The 22,291-nt window shown below is 42.3% G+C and overlaps 2 protein-coding genes across 4 annotated transcripts in view; one reads left to right on the top strand and one right to left on the bottom strand.

Moving 5' to 3' along the window:
• lrp1aa (low density lipoprotein receptor-related protein 1Aa) overlaps positions 1-22,291 on the top strand; it is a 125,753-nt gene that overhangs the window by 89,608 nt on the left and 13,854 nt on the right. For both annotated transcript variants that reach the window (XM_042499984.2, XM_088084293.1), the window contains exons 37-68: positions 556-685; positions 827-953; positions 1,054-1,205; positions 1,326-1,450; positions 2,082-2,456; positions 7,919-8,108; positions 8,206-8,410; positions 8,569-8,761; positions 10,981-11,106; positions 11,548-11,676; positions 11,777-11,896; positions 11,996-12,109; positions 12,435-12,584; positions 12,716-12,838; positions 12,942-13,058; positions 13,865-13,993; positions 14,087-14,209; positions 14,328-14,468; positions 15,081-15,268; positions 15,357-15,540; positions 15,622-15,707; positions 15,804-15,923; positions 16,096-16,283; positions 17,770-17,975; positions 18,052-18,240; positions 18,328-18,476; positions 18,564-18,657; positions 18,756-18,872; positions 18,969-19,088; positions 19,757-19,879; positions 21,400-21,525; positions 21,614-21,730. In XM_042499984.2, the coding sequence (XP_042355918.2) occupies positions 556-685; positions 827-953; positions 1,054-1,205; positions 1,326-1,450; positions 2,082-2,456; positions 7,919-8,108; positions 8,206-8,410; positions 8,569-8,761; positions 10,981-11,106; positions 11,548-11,676; positions 11,777-11,896; positions 11,996-12,109; positions 12,435-12,584; positions 12,716-12,838; positions 12,942-13,058; positions 13,865-13,993; positions 14,087-14,209; positions 14,328-14,468; positions 15,081-15,268; positions 15,357-15,540; positions 15,622-15,707; positions 15,804-15,923; positions 16,096-16,283; positions 17,770-17,975; positions 18,052-18,240; positions 18,328-18,476; positions 18,564-18,657; positions 18,756-18,872; positions 18,969-19,088; positions 19,757-19,879; positions 21,400-21,525; positions 21,614-21,730 (4,776 nt within the window). The remainder of the gene's footprint in view (positions 1-555; positions 686-826; positions 954-1,053; positions 1,206-1,325; positions 1,451-2,081; positions 2,457-7,918; positions 8,109-8,205; positions 8,411-8,568; positions 8,762-10,980; positions 11,107-11,547; positions 11,677-11,776; positions 11,897-11,995; positions 12,110-12,434; positions 12,585-12,715; positions 12,839-12,941; positions 13,059-13,864; positions 13,994-14,086; positions 14,210-14,327; positions 14,469-15,080; positions 15,269-15,356; positions 15,541-15,621; positions 15,708-15,803; positions 15,924-16,095; positions 16,284-17,769; positions 17,976-18,051; positions 18,241-18,327; positions 18,477-18,563; positions 18,658-18,755; positions 18,873-18,968; positions 19,089-19,756; positions 19,880-21,399; positions 21,526-21,613; positions 21,731-22,291) is intronic.
• On the bottom strand, positions 46-5,417 carry LOC121953062 (mu-type opioid receptor-like). Of its 2 annotated transcripts, XM_088084303.1 has the most exons (2): positions 4,294-5,417; positions 46-675 (listed from the first exon to the last, which is right to left on the bottom strand). In XM_088084303.1, the coding sequence occupies exons 1-2, from the start codon at positions 4,759-4,761 to the stop codon at positions 664-666; spliced, it is 480 nt and encodes a 159-aa protein (XP_087940429.1). In that variant the 5' UTR covers positions 4,762-5,417; the 3' UTR covers positions 46-663. The 2 variants fall into 2 exon arrangements, with proteins under 2 accessions (XP_087940429.1, XP_042355930.2); XM_042499996.2 differs by lacking the exon at positions 46-675 and having other exon boundaries at positions 3,234-5,409.

Below are 22,291 nucleotides of genomic sequence, written 5' to 3'. Positions count from 1 at the left end.
CTTGCTTAGCCCTCTTCCAATGTTTTTGAAAGAAATGAAGCTCAGTTTTCAAAGGATTCATGAATTATACAAGCACTTTAATTTTTATTTTTTCGACAGATATAGGCAAATATTAATTCTGTTGCTCAGATCTCACAAAAAGTAGTGTTGTGGTGTTGAATGTTACAGGGGACTGTTACACTCATGCAGACCCATGACATGTTTTTTATGCATCTGGGGCTGTTTTCTTTATATGCTGACAGTTTTCCTAAAATCAGATTTTTAAAAAAATCTGCAATACATTGAATAGTAACCTCTGTATATGTCAGATTCTTGCCAGTACCCAGCCCTACCATGTAGTCGAAAGGGAGATGAATTTGAAGCAATGAGTTGAAACTGTTGTACTAACTGAGAAAACAAGAAAGAGATACACTAAAGACAGACACAGGGGAGAAAAAACAAAGAGGCATGAAGTGTGAAAAAAAAATATTTCTTAGGTCAATGAAGCATTTTTAAAGTGTCAGAAAAGACACCAGATTTGTCCAGGGATCATTGTTTTTCCTCCATCCTCTACAGGAAACATCTATTGGACGGACCAAGGCTTTGATGTGATCGAGGTGGCCAGACTGAACGGCTCTTTCCGCTACGTAGTGATCTCCCAGGGCCTGGATAAGCCCCGCGCCATCACTGTCCACCCTGAGAAAGGGTAAGAGGAAACAACACTCCAGTTATTACTGTAGCTGGCTTCAGCTTCTGCTTCTGTAATCTCTCTCATTATTGATTAGTGAGGAAGTTATCTCTGTGTTTCACTGTGTTTGTGTGTGTGTTTGTGTGTGTATGTGTGTAGGTATCTGTTCTGGACAGAGTGGGGCCAGTACCCCCGTATTGAGCGATCTCGTCTGGATGGCTCTCAGAGGGCTGTCCTGGTCAATGCCAGTATCAGCTGGCCCAACGGTATCTCCATTGATTACGAGGTGCAGTATAGCGAACCATTTTTACATTTCACTATGTTGCAATGCAGACTGCGATCTCTGCATTATAAAAACGAAACCATTCCTGTCTGCATGCGTGTAGGAGAATCTGCTGTACTGGTGCGATGCCAGGACAGACAAAATTGAGCGCATCAATCTGGAAACTGGAGAGAACAGGGAAGTGGTGCTGGCCAACAACAACATGGACATGTTCTCTGTGTCTGTGTTTGAGAGCTACATCTACTGGAGTGACAGGTCAGAATTATACATATATCCTCCTCGTTTCTCACTTATTTATGCATGATATTCAGTCTTAATATTTGACTCATCTGCAAGCTTAATTTTTGTTTAATTTCTGTTTAATTTCTGAACCAGAACACATGCTAATGGTTCCATAAAGAGAGGCAGCAAGGACAATGCCACAGACTCTGTGTCTCTGAGGACTGGTATTGGGGTACAGCTCAAAGACATCAAGGTTTTTAACAGGGCCAGGCAGCAAGGTAAGCATACTGTTACATACATTTCATACTGTGAAATGTGTGTTTAACATACAAAAGATGAGGAATATTCAGATAATTTGTATTGTTATGGAATTAATTGTTTATTACGTACTGTTCATGTTAGACCCTTTGAAACCTGGATTGACGCCATTTTTTTTGTGTTTCTTTCATATGCTTTTCACAAGTGTTTAAACATATATAAGCTCTGATCAAATTGAAATCGAAAACACGGTGGAAAAGGCAGTGAGCACCATAGCAAGAAATGTCTCACAAATTGATAGAAATTGATAGATTATTTTTTACAAATGCTAGGGAAAACTGTCTTTTGCAGTATATATTTAGATTTATCATACTAGATTTAAAAGTATTTTGCAGGATTGTTATAGATTTTTAATTTTTACTTTCCTGTTTTTGTTGTTGGGGTTTTTGCTATTTTTTGGGGTAATTTTCTCATAGCTTTTCTTATTTATTTATTTTACTAATTTCTTGCTAATATTGGGGTAAGTTCTTTTTAAGTTGTTTATTGCTATCTTCTCATGTTTTTGAAAGAAATCAAGCCAATTTGCTCAGGTTCAAAGGGTTAAAAAAAATGTAGATAATGTTTGTTGATGGATTTTATGTCTATGTACAGGAACAAACGTGTGCAAAGACAAAAATGGGGGGTGCCAGCAGCTTTGTCTTTTCCGTGGCAACGGACAGCGGACATGTGCTTGTGCCCATGGCATGCTGGCTGAAGATGGTTGCAGCTGCCGCGACTACGATGGCTACCTGCTCTACTCGGAGCGCACCATACTAAAGAGCGTCCACCTGTCCGATGAAAACAACCTAAATGCACCCATCAAACCCTTTGAGGACCCTGAACACATGAAAAACGTTATCGCGCTTACTTTCGATTACAGAGGAGGTGGAGGAAAGGGAGCTAACCGTATCTTCTTCAGTGATATCCACTTTGGCAACATCCAGCAGATCAGTGATGATGGATCTGACCGCAAGACTGTGGTAGAGAGTGAGTATTCCCACTTATAAATAAGGACCTGTTATGGTCATTTTCAGGCTCATATTTGAGTTATTGTCTCTGCTAGACCATGTTTACATGCTTTAATATTTTAAAAAGAAACACTTTATTTTCCTTATTATTGTCTATGCTGGAACACCTGTATTTACCCTCTGTCTGAAACACTTAATTGTAGTGCCTGTCTCTTTAAGCCCCTGTCCCAAAAAAGCCCAGTCTGCTCTGATTGGTCAGCACTTCTGGGTCTCCTGTATCTTGGCATCTCTGCAATGTCACAGCAGTTGTGGCAATGACTGTAACTGAATATAGCAGCATTTTCTTTTGTGAAAAATCACCAAAATCTTCACAACCAGACATGTAGCATTGGTAATATGACTCAAAATGAGGAGGAAATTAATAACATTGGCAGCCACAATTACATGTTTCCGTCCCCTTAGCATGTAGCCACGTGAGGTAGCATACTTGCAGCTGGATAGTGACTGTGTAAAATGGCACTTTTTACCATTAAAAGTGCCAGTAAAAGCCCCTGCCCATCTTATTTCCCAGTATATTTTTACAGTGTATTTCCCCTCTCAAAACTGATATTAGGCTTGTCACTTTTCCAGAGTAATCTCTAATTACTCCAGTTTTTTGGCGAATAACAAAGAACTTAAATAATTAACATCAGACCCCCCCAAGTGAGAAATCAAGTGAGAAAAGAGCTGGAGTTACCTAAAACAGATCTAAACACAACCAGGAAAACCATCTTATTCTGAAGTTGTAGCCAAACTAGAAACAAAAGGAAATACTTTTTTTTAATGTTTGCTTTGAGAAAAGAGTGTATACCAACATAAGCACGTCTACAGGAAGACTCTTATTCTCCTTATCTCAGCACAACACACACAGGTGCACAGTTAATGTTTTACCAAAGTGCCTCTGCTTTCAACTGTTTTACAAGGAATGCATGATTTAGGATTGTTTGTCCCACTATCTCTGTGGAGCGGCACCTCCCAGGGCTACCAGTGTGATCTTCTTGAACAATATCCAGACTACTGGTAAATGTTGTAAAGAGGCAAAGACTGTTGCCTACTGTTGTGACTGCTGTTGTTTTGTCTTGTTAAGTAGATTTTCCCCATGAGAGTAATGATTGTGTCCATTTTTTCAGTCTTTCAGCAAAGCAACTAAGCTTGTAATTGTTTTACTGGCATTCCCAGTAGTCAGGATTGCTCAGTGTTTGTGTGTCAGGTGTTTAGTTATATCAAACTAGTTGCTGATATTAACGCTGTCAGGCAGCAGCCATAGCAACAGCAACTGTAGCTCTTTGTCCTCCCTTCTTGAACAGCCTCAGTAGGTCTTGTCTGAACTTTTGGGACATCAGTACATAGAGGATGGGGTTCATAATTGTAGAGGAAGTCGCCATGAGGCGTGCAAACACGCTGAAGGCGCCATAACGTGGTGAGGCGCCAGTGGCTCCTGATATGTTATCCGCCAATAAGGCCAGCGTCAGGCCATAGGATGGCAACCAGCACAGGGTGAACGCTAGCACCAGCATGGCCGACGTCTGCGTCACTCTGCTCTGGTAGCGCTCTACTTGGGGGACCCTGCTGGCGTGCTGCCTCCCCCACAGGAACATGTAGATGCTGCTGTATGCCACTGCAATGGTAACCAATGGAAGCAAGAAGGCAATAAGGAAGTGAAGCAATCCATAGATGAGCTGGTCGCGGTGGGACAGGAAAGCAAAGCAAGACAGGCCATCAGTGGCTTGGCGCGGGGTTCCCACAAAACGAAAAACAAGCTGTGGAGCAGCCAGGCAGCAGGCTGGGACCCAGATGAGTGAAACAGCTATACACACCCGGCGAGGAGAGAGAAGGCCGAACGCTCTTGTAGGCTTCACCACAGTCAGATACCGAGACACAGCCAGCATGGCCAGCGTGAAGGGGCTGGCTGAGGCACAAGCTGATCCCAAAAAGCCAACCAGGCGACACATGAAGTCCCCAAACGGCCAGTGCTGCATGGCTATGGCGACAGTGTGGAAGGGAATCATGGCAAGCAAAAGCAGGTCTGCGGTGCTCAGAGCCAGCAGGAGGACGTCAGTTCCTGTGCCTGTCACGGAGCTTTGAAGTGATTGTCCAACACGTCCTGCCCCACCTCTCCGCCTCCCACACAGGATCACCATCACCATGATTTGCCCTCCGACCCCCAGAACCAGAATCAGTATGTCTAATATCGGAACCAGGACCTGCTCCACATTGCGGACACCAGTGTCACCAGTGCTGTTCCCCAGCAGATCCTCTGAACCTGTCGAGTTCCTCACCAGCATCCTGTCTTCAGTTATGGACGTTTCTTCTAGTCATACTGCCACTGTTGGCTTTTGGTCGGGTCAAAAAGCTCAAGCCGGTCGTAAAACTACTGATAATACATGCAGGAATAATTACTCATGAGTCAGTAGAGGATTACTTATAAATAGCAGCATACTGATTTCCAATAACTTCCTTAAAGGCTGACGGTAAAACTGAACATGAAACAGCACATACACACATACATTGAAGTGCCTGCTATCACTGTGAAACTTAAAACTTAAAAAGCACAAAGTGTGAATCAAGCCACTCCAGTCCTCGCAATCAGCTCCACTTCTGATTGGCTGGGGCCAGTAAAGTGAGTGAATAAAATCAGACCCTCCACTGAAGTCAAGAAAGTCCTGATTTCTCAGCTGCTGAGGTTTTCATCCTTCCGCCTGGACTCTTATGCAGCGCGTCCAACTGTTGAGAGCTGAACACTGTAGATTGTGTGGTTTCCTGTCACCTCCGAGCCGGCGGCAACTCCACATGACATCTCAATCAGGCCTGTGCTCAGCAATCCACAATCAGCTTCACTCCTGCCCCCATGGAACAGATCTCCTGAGAAACACGCGACGTAACGAGAGGCGAATAGCTCGACAGTGGGAGAGGATGAAGCAGACTAAACTGCAGGTGAACTCTGGACTGATTATCATAGAGCAGGCGAGAGATGGGCCGGCCTGCTCTCTGTGGGAGGGCCTAATGGGACCAAATACAGTTTTTTTCCCAGGGTCCATTGTCTCTGTTCATTTTCTGAAAGGTTCTGTACATTTTCTAGCAGTATTGTCCCTGCGCACGCATGTTCAGAGCACACACAGATATGGTTCATACACAGACAGAGACGGAGTGAAATGGTGTTTGCCTTCAGAAATCAGGGTAATTATTGACTGCCGGCCTGATAGTAAACGCTGAACTGCTATCACACCTTACGCAGATAACTGCAGTAAAGCACTATCAGTGTCAGTATAACCAGCTGAGCTCAAGAGCTTTAAATTCGACTCATCTGTATCATTGTAAACAGCAAGTGCAAATGTACAGGAACCCAGATAGGCTTAGGTCAACAGTGTGAAGATAAACAGAGCTGAAAAGCTAGAATCTGAAGAGAGCAGGCGAGATTTACAATTCATTAACAGCACTGAAGAAAGAGGAAATTGGGGCAAATGGATTCCGTGTTGTTGCTCCTCATCGATTTTTTAGGTCATTGATTTATGAGAAGCAGAGGGGAGTTGTTTTTGCATTGCATGCCTTCGCTCGGCCCGCCAGTTGCTCTGCTTCATTCACAGTCTCCGAGCATTCAGCCAGACAAATGTTGATCCATGTCTGCCGCCGCGTTGCACCGGAGATCTTGAGGTAGAGTGTTAAGTGTCCCACCTGGTGGTGAACCTCACTGATCCTCCGGCCTTAGCTGATGGAGTGAGATCATCCCCACTCCTGGAAAAGGCCGCTGTGATCATTAGACCCTCACTGTTCCATTGCAGAAACAAGAAGGCGACTATTACCAATTGTTTGGCAATAGAGTGATCTGATGTGTGTTTTCAAATTCACTCCTCCACATGTGTACAGCAGAGCGGAGCAGCTGTTCTCTATCTGCCGCTACGGAACTTTGTGTTCCTCCATCTTGGCTGACTCCTGCCTGTCCTCTGGCCTCTGTGCAGGCGAGGAGCTCATAACCTCTTACTCATTTCAAGTCTTTGGAGCAGAAAAATTGGCTTTTTATTTTTTTACTTCTCAACTGTTGATGAGGTAGTGCAATGGAAAGTAATACGCTAGGCAGCAACTGTTATTGTGACCTTTTTAGTGAGCTATTTGCTGGATAAAAGCCTCGAATCACACTGTGTTCTTGGTCATTAATACCAAGCTGTCATGTCCACAGCCCTGACTCTGTGCTGCCCCACAGCAGTCTGCCAACACTGAGCTGCTGCCAGACTCTCCACATTTGGCCTTTTAACATAGCCCTGGGATTGACGTGCTTCTTTTTCTTACCTTCTTTTCTCTTCTGCCCTCTCTCTCTTTGTGGTTCATTTTTTCTTCTCTAAAAGAGCCTACAAAAATTATGTAGATGGCACGCAAATACACATTTCACTAGGCGATTATGGACCTGCAAAACGTCTATGTCACTGTATTGAGCAAATCAGTGATTGGATGCATCAAACTTTTCTCCAACTGAACACAGATAAGGCTGACGTCATTGTCTTTGGGCCACAGAATGAAAGACAGAATGTCAGCTCTCACGCTGAATCCCTCTATCTCATAACTCTTATTGTACTTATTCTAATCTGGACTCAGATTTGAATTTTCACAGCAAATCAAACAAAAATCAGTAACTTCATCCTTACTACCATTTTAAAAACATTGCTGGAGTCAGAGGAATAATGTCAAATAAGACCTTGAAAGGCTCACCCACGCCTTTATTTCCAGTAAATTAGATCATTGTAACAGGATGTTCGTAAGGCTTTCAAAACAAGCTGTTCAACAACTTCCTGGTCCTGACAAAAACAAGGAAACATGACCACATTACTCCGGTTCTATAATCCTTACACTATCCATCTCAGAGAATTCATTGTAAAATATCCTTTAGAACATCCAGGGCTGGCCTACTGACCGTCCCGAGAGGTAGAACAAAACACAGTGAAGCAGCGTTTTGTTGTCATGCAGCACAAACCTGGAGTAACCTGGAGTAACCTCCAAGATTACCCAACCTCGGAGTCCGACCACTTTTAAGTCAAAGCCAAAAACATTCCTCCTTTATGCTGACTTCTCCACACAGTAATGACCGCAAACTTATTCTTAAACTTGATTTTAAATCATTTTAAATAATCATTTATGTGTACATGTATGTGCACATGTTGTCTCCACTTTTTCTATTTGGTGATTTTTATTTAAAAAAATGTAAATCATTTAGTAATTAATTTTTCCTTTTATATCTTTGCACTTTACTTTTAAATTGTAAATCTGTATCATTTACTGTGTCTTACTGATATTAATTATGTTAATATTTTATTGCTCTGTAAAGCACTTTGAATTGCCCTGTTGTATGATATGTGCTATATGTGCTACACAAAACTGTCTTGCCTTTTTCCTTTTCACCTGTTTTTTGTATTCATCTCACCTCGCTCTCTTTATTCCTTTATTCTTTCTCAGATGTCGGCTCAGTGGAGGGCTTGGCGTACCACAGGGGCTGGGATATGCTGTACTGGACCAGCTACACTACCTCAACAATCACCCGCCATACTGTGGATCAGAGCCGCTGGGGGGCCGTCGACAGGCACACTGTGGTCTCCATGTCGGGAGATGACCACCCCAGAGCCTTTGTCCTTGACGAGTGTCAGAGGTTAGAACAAATAAATCCATTTGTACACCCACCCAGTATTCCTAAATTAGGTCAAAGAATTTACATGCACATTACTGATTTTTATTCTCTCCTGCAGCCTTATGTTTTGGACCAACTGGAACGAGCAGTCTCCCAGTATCATGCGTGCCACACTGTCTGGCTCCAACGTCCTTGTGATCATTGGCAATGACATCCGAACCCCTAACGGCCTGGCCATAGACCACCGTGCTGAAAAGCTTTATTTCTCTGACGCCACGCTAGACAAGATAGAGCGCTGCGAGTACGACGGCACTCGGCGCCACGTAAGTGGCACACACACACACACTTGAATGCAGACACACTGATTGTCTTATGGGGTTGTGTAATAAAAGCTCAGTTTGTTTATTCTTTCAAGTTTGTTGCAAGGCTGGAATTTCCTGAATGTGTGAGGCCATGACTGTGGCTGTGCTTCCCCCTGCAGGTGGTGTTGAAGAATGAGCCGGTCCACCCATTCGGCCTGGCCGTGTACGGTGACTACATCTTCTGGACTGACTGGGTGAGGAGGGCCGTGCTCCGGGCTGACAAGTACACAGGAGGAGACATGAAGGTGCTGCGTGCCGACATACCTCAGCAGCCAATGGGTATCATCGCTGTGGCCAACGACACCAACAGCTGTGAGTTTTTACACACAGTTAGAGATCCGGCTGTTTGTGTGTGTATGTCATTACTGTTCTGAATAGTATAATGACACTGCACTGAAACTAACTGCCTTGATAAAGTAAAGTAATTATAACTATAAATCTTAATTTATGTGAACTTCATGTCTAATTGTAAAGTTTACTCAAAACTTAGCTGTAATTACTTATTTTTGTGAAGTTGTTGCAACTTTAAAATAACAAGTGTAATTACCTTGTTCATTTTAAGTGTTAGCAACTTTAGTAAACCAGGTCAGCCTGATTTAGAACATAATACAGTACACTGGGTGATATGTAAAAATATTCTTTGGAAATTGTTGGAATTCTTTATAAAGAACACCCCTAAAGATGTATCATTTCATTTATAAGGGGTCCTCAATGAAAATTATACTATATAAGCATAATTAGACAAAGCATTTAACAATAAACAAATTACAATAACATTAATAAGCAATACCAATTATGACATAAGATCAAAAAAACAAAAATATTATTAATATAAAATAAGACATACAAAGTCAGGAGATCATATTCCAAACAGAGCATGAAGTGGATCATTCAACAATGTCACAGATAGAATTAATTAACAAAGTTATAAACATAATTAAACCTAATTATAGTTACTTTGTATGGATTTATATTATGATTTTGTAAAATTAGATGGAAAAAATCAATTGAGAAATTAGTAAATACAGAATACAATGCAGAGACAATCCAGTAAATGATATGCCTGCCAACTTTCTTTATCAGAGTTCTGCAAATATAAAAATCCATCATAACAATGTTTACCAAGTAAAAGGTTATTTGAAATGCATATTGCATGCATATAGGCATAAATCATTGATGTCCTCTCATATTACACTAATATGCACCTAAACCAACTAAATGTTTGACAGTTATGATTTATGATGAGCGACCAGTTTCTAGGTAGAACTTGAGATAACATCTTAAATTTCATTACAGCACAGATTATAGTTCTTTGGTGATGATAACACCAGGATGGTAAGGCCAATACAAATCAAGCTAATTAAAGGGGATGTATTATGCTCATCGTTAGATTCAAACTCGAAATTTGGGTATCTACTAGAACATGTTTACATGCTTCAGTGTTGAAAAAACACATCATTTTCTGTATTTCCTGTGCTTCTAAACACAATCAGACATGTTCCAGCAGGAATACGATCCAAAATTAGGCGGAAATTAACAACATCAGCAATCAACATTATATGTTTCTCTGACTTAAGCATGTAGTTTCATGTAGCAGTGTAAGCTACATAATACTTGCAGTAGCCTGCATGGACCAGATGACCATATAAAGAAATCTGTCTCAGTCTTAAATCAGCTTGTAGATAAGGTAGAAAAAAACAAACAAACAGGAAAGAAAGTATTCTAAACGCTATTAAGCACAAGGATTACGTTTACATATGTCTACCTCATTATTTAATGGAATGTTTTACATTAACATCAGATGTTATAACATTACACATATGACAGAAAATAAAGAAATGTATAAAAGGTCCCCTTTAACTGAAAAGTTTTAATAGGTTTTTTTTTTTTTGTTTTTCAGGAAGTGTTGTACTGAATCAAACACATGCACTAAGATGCTTTTCTGCCTCAACAGAGCATTTAATTAGGTGATAGAAGTAATCTAGGTGTGACAATGGAGCAGATGAGTTACAGACATTTTTGGAATGTGCCCACCTGACATTCACAACCCCATCACCAGCTCTGTATCACCACAGATGCGAACACACACAAGCGCCTGCCGAATTGCTGTCCTTTGTTTAATGCAAACTTCTCCACCTCCTTCTCCAATTCATCGTGTTTTTCATCGCCGATTGTCTGTGTGCGTCTAAATCAGTGCAACCCCGTGTTTTTGTACTGCAGCGTATCGTCAGCCATCTTCTCTCTCAAGTTGCCTAATTCAGTAAACCTTCTCGCGCTCCAATACCCACCACGACCATATAAGCCGAGTGCCTGTGGTAATAGCTGCAAATCCCATTTAGATTGAGTCACATTGAATTATGCATTCAGCGGAGGCAGAGCCATTGCCACATTCATGCAGGCGTATCTGTTTACTGATGTGGAGGCACATGTGGGGTGGGGGGATGTTTGAGTGTCAGGGGGGTGGATGTTGAAATTTAGTGTGTGTGTGTTAATATATGCAGATTTGTGGCTAACTTTCCTCTTCTCTGCAGGTGAGTTCTCTATGTGCCGTGTTAACAATGGAGGATGTCAGGACCTGTGTCTGCTGACCTCTGAGGGAAGAGTCAACTGCAGTTGCCGTGGTGACAGGAAGCTTTTGGAAGACAATACTTGCATAGGTAATACAATACCCCTTTTCTACCAAAATTAGCACACACACAAGATGCTTTTTTTCCCACTGTATTATGCTGGAAAAAGGGCAGAAATTTGCCAGTCCACCTGGGTGGTGAATTTGTGACTGAATCCAAACACCCTGACTTCACCAAATCTCAGACTTTACGAGCATGTTCACAGGAAGTTTGCAAGTGCTGATGGCTGACCAAACCCACAATTAATCCAGGTTTAGTTACCCACAAGTTACTGCTACAACTTATAACTTTCAATATATAATAGAAGAAAAGTAAAAGAAAAGTTTGGTTTTAGATGCCAGACAGGTGATACCATACAAAGAAGAGAAGAGATAAAAAAAGAGATGTGATGAGCACTGACGTTTTTTCATGTTGAATGCCTTGGGGGATGGCAACTCTTCCTAAGTGCATTTTTCTGTCTTTGTCTCCCAGCCCTCAACACTACATGTAACAACATTGATGAGTTTGAGTGTGGAAATGGAGACTGTGTTAACTACACACTGACTTGTGATGGCATGGCCCACTGCAAGGACAAGTCTGATGAGAAGCAGTCCTACTGTGGTGAGTGGAACCTTTCTCCCTTTCTCCCAGTCAAAAAAAAAAAGTTCCTGTCGTTGACATTTGTAATTTGAGTCTGTATGGCTTCCTGTCTGGTTCTCAGCCAACCGTGTGTGCAAGAAGGGATACAGGCGGTGCGTGAACGGACGCTGTGTGGGGCATAGCTCCTGGTGCAACGGGCAGGATGACTGCGGAGACAATTCTGATGAAGTCTTCTGTAACGGTGAGTCAAGTCTTCTGATTAAAACAAGTTCTTTGCACCTGCAGACACATGACACTTTCAAATGATATTCTACCTAAACGCTGTGTCTTGTTTTGTCAGCCACACTGTGCACAGCCGATCAGTTCCAGTGCAGAGATGGGGGCTGCATCTCCAACTCCAGCAAGTGTAACCAGAAAGTGGACTGCGAGGATGCCAGCGATGAGATGAACTGCAGTAAGTATAGTCGCTTTTCACAAGTATTTAACCTTTGAAACTTTAGCAAAAATAGGAAAAAAGGCAAGGAGCAAATGGTTAGAAATGTTTCACAAATTGCAAGAAATGAGTTGATTTAGAACTACTTTAGAACTTTAGAACTTCATAATTTTTTTTAAAAAAATTTTTATGCTTTTTTTGTGGCTCATTGCCTTCTCCCTGTGTTTAGCCAATTTGGTCAGGTAAGGGTTAACTGATCTGATTCACAACAACTAAATGTTATGGAAAAAACTTTCTTCTAAGCTATGGTATAAAGTAGGGTTTCTCTTTTCTTTTTTTTTTTAAGCTGCCACGGACTGTTCCAGTTATTTCCATCTGGGAGTGAAAGGAGTGACGTTTCAGAAGTGCGAGTTCACCACACTCTGCTTTGCCCCTTCATGGCAGTGTGATGGAGCTAATGACTGTGGAGACTTCTCAGACGAAAGAAATTGCCCAGGTGTTTTATACATATATTTTCTCACATCTAAAAGTACATGCAGCATTTATTCATATTTTCTATTTCTTTCATCATGGTGGCTTAACTTCTTAATGTTTTCTTTTTCTCTGACTTCTCCGTCACTCTGCTAGGGAGTGGGAAAACAACGTGTCCAACACCCTTCTTTGCCTGTCCTAGTGGACGCTGTGTCCCTATGAGCTGGACTTGTGATAAGGAGAATGACTGTGAGAATGGCGCAGACGAGGCTCACTGTGGTAAGTTTAGATACTAGATCCCAAACACGCCGAATTGCAAGCGACTGTCACTTTGTTTTGATGCTTGTATTTTGCACCTCATACATTCTTTCTGGACTTCTAGATAAATTCTGCTCAGCCTCTCAGTTTGAGTGTGGGAACCACCGCTGCATTCCTAATCGCTGGGTGTGTGACGGAGCCGATGACTGCGGTGACAGCAGTGATGAGGACAGCAAGTGCAGTGAGTGTTGGGAGCCAACTTTAAGAGAAATACAAGAACCATGAGAGTGACCACACCTAGCATCAAAGATATTATGACAGCAGTAGATTCATTAATATGCATTACATTCTCGAATTTGGAGCAATCCTCTCATTTGTTCATATTGTGATACTCTTTGAAATAGATCTTTAATTCAGCTGGTGACTGGTAGACAATACTTAGGTGCACTATCGACTAAAACATTGTCATGAATCCAAAAGAATTTCTTTCTACAGTAATTGTTCTGTAAATTCAACAAAGAAACTTTTTTTCCTTCTTTTATTTGGAAACTACTGCATCAACTGAGACAAAATGAGTCAAAAACAAAAGACTTAAAAATTCTTTCAAATTTGAAGTTTTAAGGTTCCTAAGGACAACAGTTTCAGTTGTTACAGGTTTCTGTATTCACAGCTTTACTCTCCTCCTTGTCTGCCCAAATTATGCTTGCAAGGCAGCTGGATCACTAGAATCACAAAATCACACATGAATCAAGCCCTGATTTGCTACATGAAAGTAGCAGACAACCTTTGTTTTGACAAAATTCAAGTCATGTCCTTCATAGATTGATGCAGAAAGGGAACAAATTTGTGGAGAAAAAAATGTACCAGAAGGCAACAGTGTTGAAACAAAGCCTATGCTTTTGGTGCATACCATCATATAGCCAAACCCTACTCTGAAATAAAAAAAATATTATTATCTGATTGTTTTCAGAGTTTGTGTATATTCATAAACTCTCAGAGCAAAGAAAGGCATCTACAATCATCTTCAATAACGTCTTTCTATCACAGAGACCAAAACCTGCAGTCCCGAGGCGTTCCAGTGTCCTGGATCACATATGTGTATCCCTCAGCGTTGGAAATGTGACGGCGACAAAGACTGTCCTGACGGGGCTGACGAGAGCGTCAAAGCTGGCTGTGGTGAGCATAAGCTAGGGTTGGATTTTGTCAAAATAATATATCCTGCAGGGGTATATTTACTTTAAAAACTCACTACATTTTTCTATATCTAAGTGTTCAACAACACATGCCGCAGCAACGAGTTCATGTGCCAGAACCGACAGTGCATCCCCAAGCACTTTGTGTGTGACCATGACAACGACTGCAGCGACGGCTCAGATGAGTCCCTGGAGTGTGGTGAGTGGAGCCATGACCTCTTATTCCCAAAGGGGCAATTTTAAAAAGCTCCCTCTTTCCTCTCACTCATAACGATGAGTCCAGCTCTCCTTCACCCTTGTGTCGTAATTCGCTGCAGAGTATCCAACATGTGGAGCTAACGAGTTCCGCTGTGCCAACGGACGCTGCCTCATCCAGAGTTCATGGGAGTGTGATGGAGACTTTGACTGTCACGACCACTCAGATGAAGCCCCAAAGAACCCACGCTGCAATGGACCAGGTAAGATCCAGGGGGCAACTGCACTTATTATTTTTCACTTTCATTAAACTTATATATGCAATATACGGCTCTCACCTCAGAGACAAACATGATGATGCCTGAGCCAAAATGGCAGCAGCTAGGAGTGCAGTGCTAACTAAAGCAACAGAATTGATAGGAGTAACAGGGTTAATGGGGGTTATCTTAATAGGGGGGCCTGGGGGGACCTGGGGGGTCCACAATGACATCCCTCCACTTTGGGTCAGCAGTAACAGCCAGAGAAGCACTACTGGCATTTGGCCTTAGTAGAGGTCTGCATTCTCCAAGTCCGCTTTTTTTTTTTAAATCTCATTGAAAAAGTATTAATTGACACCAGTGTGATGAAAATGTGGAAAAACATGATCAAGCAGCAAGCACATCAACAGAACAGAAAGCAAACATGGAGAAAGCACATCCATATTTAAAACAAATGTTAACAACCATAAAAGTGAATGTCAACAACACTTGTTGTTGTCTTTTTGGCGACTGGAAAGTGGTCTCAACGACTGTGACTGAAAGGAATTCCTGGGACTTTTAAATATCAGCCGCACTGTTTGACATTTTCTCTTTTGTTTCTCATTTTTCTTTATACAGAGAAAAAATGCAACGACACCGCGTACGCCTGCAATAATGGAAACTGTGTCAATGAGACATTGCTCTGTGACCACAAGGATGACTGCGGCGACGGCTCCGATGAGCTCAACTGTTTTATCAACGAATGCCTGAACAGCAAACTGAGTGGCTGCTCCCAGCTCTGTGAAGACCTCAAAATAGGCTTCAAGGTAAGCGAACGCTGTGACATTCCGACTCGAGCTCTGCAGCAATAGCACACGCTGTTGCTTTACCTGCTCTGTGCTTTGCCCCTCACAGTGCAGATGCCACCCTGGCTTCCGTCTGAAAGATGACGCAAAGACGTGTGTCGACATAGACGAGTGCACAACCACCTATCCCTGCACGCAGCGTTGCATCAACACACATGGCAGCTTCCACTGCCTGTGTGTGGAGGGTTTCCAGCTTAGCCCTGAAAACCCCACCATATGCAAATCCACCTCTGGTAAGAAACATGATGAGATTAATAACATTCAGGAAGCGTTTATGATAAACCAGCTCACATATAATGTCTCCCTCCCTGCAGATGAAGAGCCCTTCCTGATCTTTGCCAACCGCTACTATCTGAGGAAGCTCAATTTAGACGGCTCCAACTACACACTGCTCAAACAGGTGAGCTTTGCAGATGCAGTATGTCCCTTTTGAAGTGCTTAGAGATGCTGGCGTTTATCGCTGGCCCAGACTGATGCAGCTCCTGTGCTTTGACAGGGCTTGAACAATGCCGTGGCTCTGGACTTCGACTATCGCCAGCAGATGATTTATTGGACAGATGTGACCACCCAGGGCAGCATGATCCGACGCATGCACATCAATGGCAGCGATGTTCAGGTCAGTGAAGTGTGCTGATAATACCCCCGTGGTCTGAACATAAAACCTGCATTTGAAATGATTAAATAATCGTCATTTGCATGCATGTGCAGTGAAAACCCAGGAAATAGAATTAAAGTCCTTATTGTGAGGCTCACATCCAGAAAGTTAATGCTGCCTGCTCATTTGTTAGGTCCTTCATCGCACATCACTCAGCAACCCAGACGGTCTGGCAGTAGACTGGGTGGGAGGAAACCTGTACTGGTGCGATAAGGGAAGGGACACTATCGAGGTGTCAAAGCTGAACGGAGCGTACCGAACAGTTCTGGTCAATAGCGGCCTGAGGGAGCCACGTGCTGTGGCTGTGGATGTGCGCTATGGGTAAGAATGATGCTACACAACTTTGAGAATCTGGGCGAAAAAGTAGAAGAAAACTAAGAGTTTTGTGAAATGAAAAAGTTTGTTTTCAGTCTGGTTAGATGCCAGATGAGTGCATTTCACCATCAATTCATGTGCAGCTGAGGTAACCAGCTAAACCTACTATTAGTTGTGAGATATATGCAGTAAATCAGGGTGTCCGCAGGTCCTTAAAAAAGTCTTAAAATGTCTTGAATGTAATTATATAAATATTGGGCTTTAGAGGTCATTAAAGGGTATTACATTTGAATTTGAGAGATCTTAATTGTCACAAACATTTTATCTAATTTAATTAATTAATCTTTTAATATGCTTTTGTAAAAATGAGTCACGGTCTTCTATGTCCACATTGCTCATGTTATAAATCTTTAAACCTTCCCCCGAGTTTGAAAGAGACTGAATAAGTAAGAGATATCTAAAAATAAGTAACTGCGATAAAGTTCACTGGCTTCCGTGCTGCTTTCTACTGTTTACCTGTTTGCAAGGCCAGTTGCTGACGTTAAATGTGACACCAAAAGAGAAGAAAAAAACAAACAGAAAGGCATACTCATCTGCTGCAGAATTGTGTGCATAGCTCTGCAACTGGCAATGGGAAAGCAGTTGATATACCATTTTTAGTCGGTTTTCTAGTTTTAAAGAAGCTTACATGCACAAGCTTATTTTTGTGGAAAAGTGTTATAAAAGTTTTGATAGCAAACGTGATAGGGAATGCAGTTTTTAAACAGAAACCTTGAGTTTCCTTCCACTATCTACATATTATTGTATCTTTGAAAAACACAAACACTGTATTAGTCATTATCAGTTTATCTTACAAGCCAACAAGCTAACAAACAATATCAATAAAAGGTGCTAATAACACTTACCATTATGATACATCTGCTAGTCACCAATTTTGATGCACAACTGACTCTTCCTCTGAGTCTGTGTCTGACTGATGCTCAAACCTATATGGCATCTCCTCTAAATGCTAACGCTAATCATCTTGTGGCGCACTGCTTTTTCAAAACGCAAGCAGCAGTGGTGTGTGGGACGGTGGTGAGATCTAGAGTTTCTCAATAAGAGAGTAGGAGAAGAGCTGCTTCCAGCCCCTTTTCACAGTCCTGAGTTTTAGGTTTTTTTTTTTTAACTATTATGTGGAGAAAAAAAGCATTTAAAACAATAGTATTAGTATGAGTATTTTACTTTAATGTCTGTCTGGAGGGGACTTGAACAAACAGGAGACATCATGAACCTAGAGGGTGTTAAAATCTGATTTGTCTTCCTTTCCTTTGTTTTGTATATCTTTCTAGTTTTCCCTTTTTAAAATAATTATTTTCAAATGCACAAATCGAAATCTGATGTATTTTTGGAACTGTAATTGCATTATAATTTGAGTATCTTTCAATAAAAACAAATCAATGCAAAAAAACCCAAAATCTGACAAAAACTAATACAGCACATCTCTGCACAGGTACTTATACTGGTCAGACTGGGGTGACACTCCCCACATAGGAAGGATTGGGATGGATGGCTCCAACAGGAGTGCCATTGTGGAGGATAAGATCACTTGGCCCAATGGCCTCACGCTGGACTTTGTCAATGACCGCATCTACTGGGCCGATGCTCGAGAGGACTATATCGCATTTGCCAGCCTGGATGGAACCAACAGACACACAGGTAACAGACACATTAACTCATTTGGAGTGTCGAGCACTTTTTCCAGTTGACGTTACTAACTTCGCTGTCTCCATAGTTCTTGTTCAGGATATCCCCCACATCTTTGCTATGACTCTGTTTGAGGAGTATATCTACTGGACCGACTGGGAGACAAAGTCCATTAACAGGGCCCATAAAACACTGGGAATCAACAAGACAGTGCTGATCAGCACCTTACACAGACCGATGGACATCCACATTTACCACCCGTATCGCCAGCCTGAAGGTAAAACAGAGTCATTTGCAACCATGTATAAATCTTTATCTATGTCCTGGTCCTTGTCTGATAATTCTGCATTTCATTGTTTTCTAGTGGCCGGCCACCCATGCCAAATCAACAATGGAGGCTGCAGTAACCTCTGTCTGCTCTCACCTGGAGGGGGCTACAAGTGCGCCTGTCCCACTAACTTTTACCTAGCAGCTGATGGCAGACAGTGCTTATCCAACTGCACTGCAAGTCAGGTAAACTAGTTTGAGGCTGTTATTTTAGCCTGTATTAACAAATTATTGATCCACATAAATTAATACTTTTCTCTTCTGTTCTCTCAGTTTGTTTGCAAAAATGACAAGTGCATTCCATTTTGGTGGAAGTGTGACACTGAGGATGACTGTGGCGACCGCTCAGATGAGCCTGCAGACTGCCGTGAGTGATGACTGTACAATAATCATACTAATATCTCATTGTTGCAGTGTGATTTTTCTTTTGTTCTGGATAATAATGTGCTGTGTTTGTCACTGTAGCTGAGTTTAAGTGCAGACCGGGCCAGTTCCAGTGTGGTACAGGAATCTGCACCAACCCAGCCTACATCTGTGACGGCGACAATGACTGCCAAGATAACTCCGATGAGGCCAATTGCGGTACACGCACTGACACAAACTTAAAGAATTTAAGGTTTTTTCATTAAAGAGCCCATAATTACCTATGTTCTATCTTTGTTGTTTTTCTGTTTCCAGACATCCATGTGTGCCTGCCAAGTCAGTTTAAATGTACCCATCCCAGTCGCTGCATCCCTGGCATCTTCCGTTGCAATGGACAGGACAACTGTGGAGAGGGAGAGGATGAGAAAGACTGTCGTGAGTCTCAATTCCTTGCCGGTCCCCTTAGGCTCTTTGCTATTTTTCAGCTGCCAGTGTCAGTGCCTTAGGATGGTCACCTTTGTATCGGATGTCTGTATGCTCATTTATGTGAAAAAAAAACATTGTGGTCCAGTGCAAAGCAACTCTACAACTTGAAGCATGACCACATTTTGCTCCCACCGGTTGAACCCTACTATAGTGACCCCTTTGACTGTACACATGTCACCTCTATATGCCACAATTTACACTTCTTTACACTGTATCTCAAAATCCAATGAGCTGAAAGGAAATTGATGAACGCTATGTTACCCCCCCCCAGAGGATCTCTGTCCATCCATTGTGACCTTTCCCTTAGCAATTCCCTTAGGCCAAATGATGCTGAATAATGCAAGTGCCATGACATTTGCTGAGCACATTCATCGTCCACAGAGGGAGATCACATGAACTGTTGTGTCATGCCATCCTGAGGTCAAAATTTACATTTTAGCACCTTTAAATGAAAGGCTGTAGGAAGAATAGAAAAACCACCATGTTATTATGTAACGAACACTGCAGTCTGTAGGGGCCAGCATCCAGCAGGACTGTCGGCATTTAAATGAGTGAAATGTGTGATTAAGTAGGATTTCTTCTGTATTTAGTTGAGTATGTGTTTGTTCCTTGTGCAGCGGAAGTGACATGTGCCCCCAACCAGTTCCAGTGTGCCATCACCAAGCGCTGTATCCCACGGGTGTGGGTGTGTGACAGGGACAATGACTGTGTGGATGGATCTGATGAACCTGCCAACTGCAGTAAGACACAGCTCATTATTACTGTACCAAACAACACCTCTGCTGAGGAAATAAGTCTCCTTCACAATGTGAACATGGTTTTCTGTAAGGACCTGAATGACTGTATGGAAGGAGGCTCTGGATGTCAGATACAAAGAAATTTAAAGAGAAAACTTAAGCTGGAAACTTAAAATTGTACAACAGAACTGACAATAGTGGAGGGTTGATTTTCACACAAGGGATTGTTTGGAGCTTGTGAAGTGGGGTTGTATGAGGTACTTCAGGCAATTCAGTATATTAGTAGATGGTGGTTGGAATGGCCTGAGTTTTGAGAAGCAGACAAGAGTTCAAACCCTCAATGGAGTCTGGCTTTGAAGACAGCAATTTAATGGCTTCAGTTCCCTGGTAAAAATCACTGTCTGACGGTTAAGTGGTAGGTAAAGTGGTGAAAATATTCTAAATATACATACACTTAAACTGATATTGTTTTTTAGGTGGCTATAATAAGTGCATTTCTGTTGCGGTTATCTTGTCTGCTTACTAGGGACGTGCTGAATTACATCTACACTAGAAAATTCAAGATGTAAGATTCAGTTTATTTGTCATTTTTCTTGTGTATCTGCATATATAAAAAGGGTACAATTCTGTTATCCCAGCCCACAGCAGTGTCACAGAAAAGAACAAAAATATATTTATCTAAAAACTTAATGTTAAAAACACTACTGAAACTAGATGTAAAAACTTAAGAACAATAAATAAAAGTACAAACGCGACCTACATGTTGAACAGACCTTGAAGTATCTTATTTGAAGGTGCAACACATTTAAAGTGCTCAGTGCAACGCAGATCCATTAGATGCGATGTGTCATTTACATGGCAGGGGGCAACATTTATTTCTAACCCTGGCTGCCTGTGGGAAGAAGCTGTTCAGCATTCTGCTGGATTTGGCAGGGATGCTCCGGTACCTCCTCTCAGATGGCAAGAGGAAAAACAGTTTGTGGGATGGATGGTGGGGGTCTCAGAAGTGAACCAGGAAGTGAGGCTGTAGGTCAGAATACTCTCTATGGTGCCCCTGTAGAAGGTGGTGAGGGCTGGAATGGGTAGACTTGCCCTCTTTAGTTCTCTGGAGGGGATGGAGCCACTGCTGAGCCTTTTTTTAAGAGGGCCGAGGTGTTGATGGTAGAGGTCAGGTCGTCTGCAAAGTGCAAACCCAGGAACTCGCTGCTACTGACCCTCTCTGCAGCTGCTCAATCAATGATCAGGGCCAGATGATTGTGCCTGCCAGACCTCCTGAAGTCAATCACCATCTCTTTTTGTTTTGACTTTGGTAATATAGATAAATACATCATACAATCCCACTTCAAGGATCCAAACTATCCCTTTAATGCCTCATTATTCAGTCCTTCATTGTTCAGTTATCGAAGCTTAATAATAACACTGTTTTCTATTTGTTATCTGTTAATTCTGTTACAGAGTGAATAAGCCTTCATTCCCAAGTCTGGTGTCAATGCGTCTAATCCATTAAATCCTCTCTATTGCAGCTCAGATGACATGTGGTGTGGATGAGTTCCGCTGCAAGGACTCGGGGCGCTGCATCCCGGCACGCTGGAAGTGTGACGGAGAGGATGACTGCGGAGATGCTTCGGATGAACCCAAGGAAGAGTGCGGTAAGGAGAGAGTGGTGGATGGAGAAAGAAAGGAAAGGAGGTTGTCACCAGGCCCCACTTGTACTTATCTTGTATGTTTCGTGCTCAGATGAGCGGACATGTGAGCCATACCAGTTCCGCTGCAAGAACAACCGCTGCGTGCCTGGACGTTGGCAGTGCGACTACGACAACGACTGCGGGGACAACTCTGATGAAGACAAGTGTGGTAGGTTCCTCTGTGTTTTTCTTACTTTGCTCGCACAGCCACATCACATTATATGTATGATAGCTATGATTTGTAAAATGTTATCAGCTAGCAGACTGTTCAGATGCAGTGGGTTATAGTGGTAAGCACTGATCACCTTTCACTGTGTGTTTGTCCGTTATAATTGCTCAACGTCACGCCTGGTTGAGACTTTGATTTCTTTTTTTGCGTTAATTAGTTCTGTGGCCATTCGCACATCTCACATCATCTCATGTCTATTTTGCATTTCACACTGGCCTGTTGATGTGAGCCAGAGGTAGGTGTTTTCACAGTTTCAGCTCAACCATCCACAACCTCAGCTCCCCAGTCCTTCATGTCCCCCATCCCTGCTTCTCTTTTCTTCCGTGATCCTTTTCCTTCCTTTTTCAATCCCACTAGCTCCTCTGCTACATACAAAACAGAATGTTGCACCATCCCCACCTTTGTGCCCCATGAGTCAATCCTGTAATGTAAATTCTCTGCCTTTTTTTATTCATGTGCGTCTGGCTCTCAGCAGAGCACCCTGCTCTCTATTTTGCAGTC

The sequence above is a fragment of the Plectropomus leopardus genome, chromosome 2 (genome assembly GCF_026936395.1).
Source record: "Plectropomus leopardus strain MGB_pleo_1.0 chromosome 2, ASM2693639v1, whole genome shotgun sequence".
In the NCBI taxonomy this organism is placed as follows: Eukaryota; Metazoa; Chordata; class Actinopteri; order Perciformes; family Serranidae; genus Plectropomus; species Plectropomus leopardus.
The sequence above is the reverse complement of the archived record's forward strand: the minus strand, read 5'-3'. Positions and strand labels throughout refer to the sequence as shown.

What these genes read in the sequence shown, in the direction of transcription:
- LOC121953062 (XM_042499996.2), bottom strand. Translation starts at nt 4,761, where the DNA reads ATGCTGGTGAGGAACTCGACAGGTTCAGAGGATCTGCTGGGGAACAGC.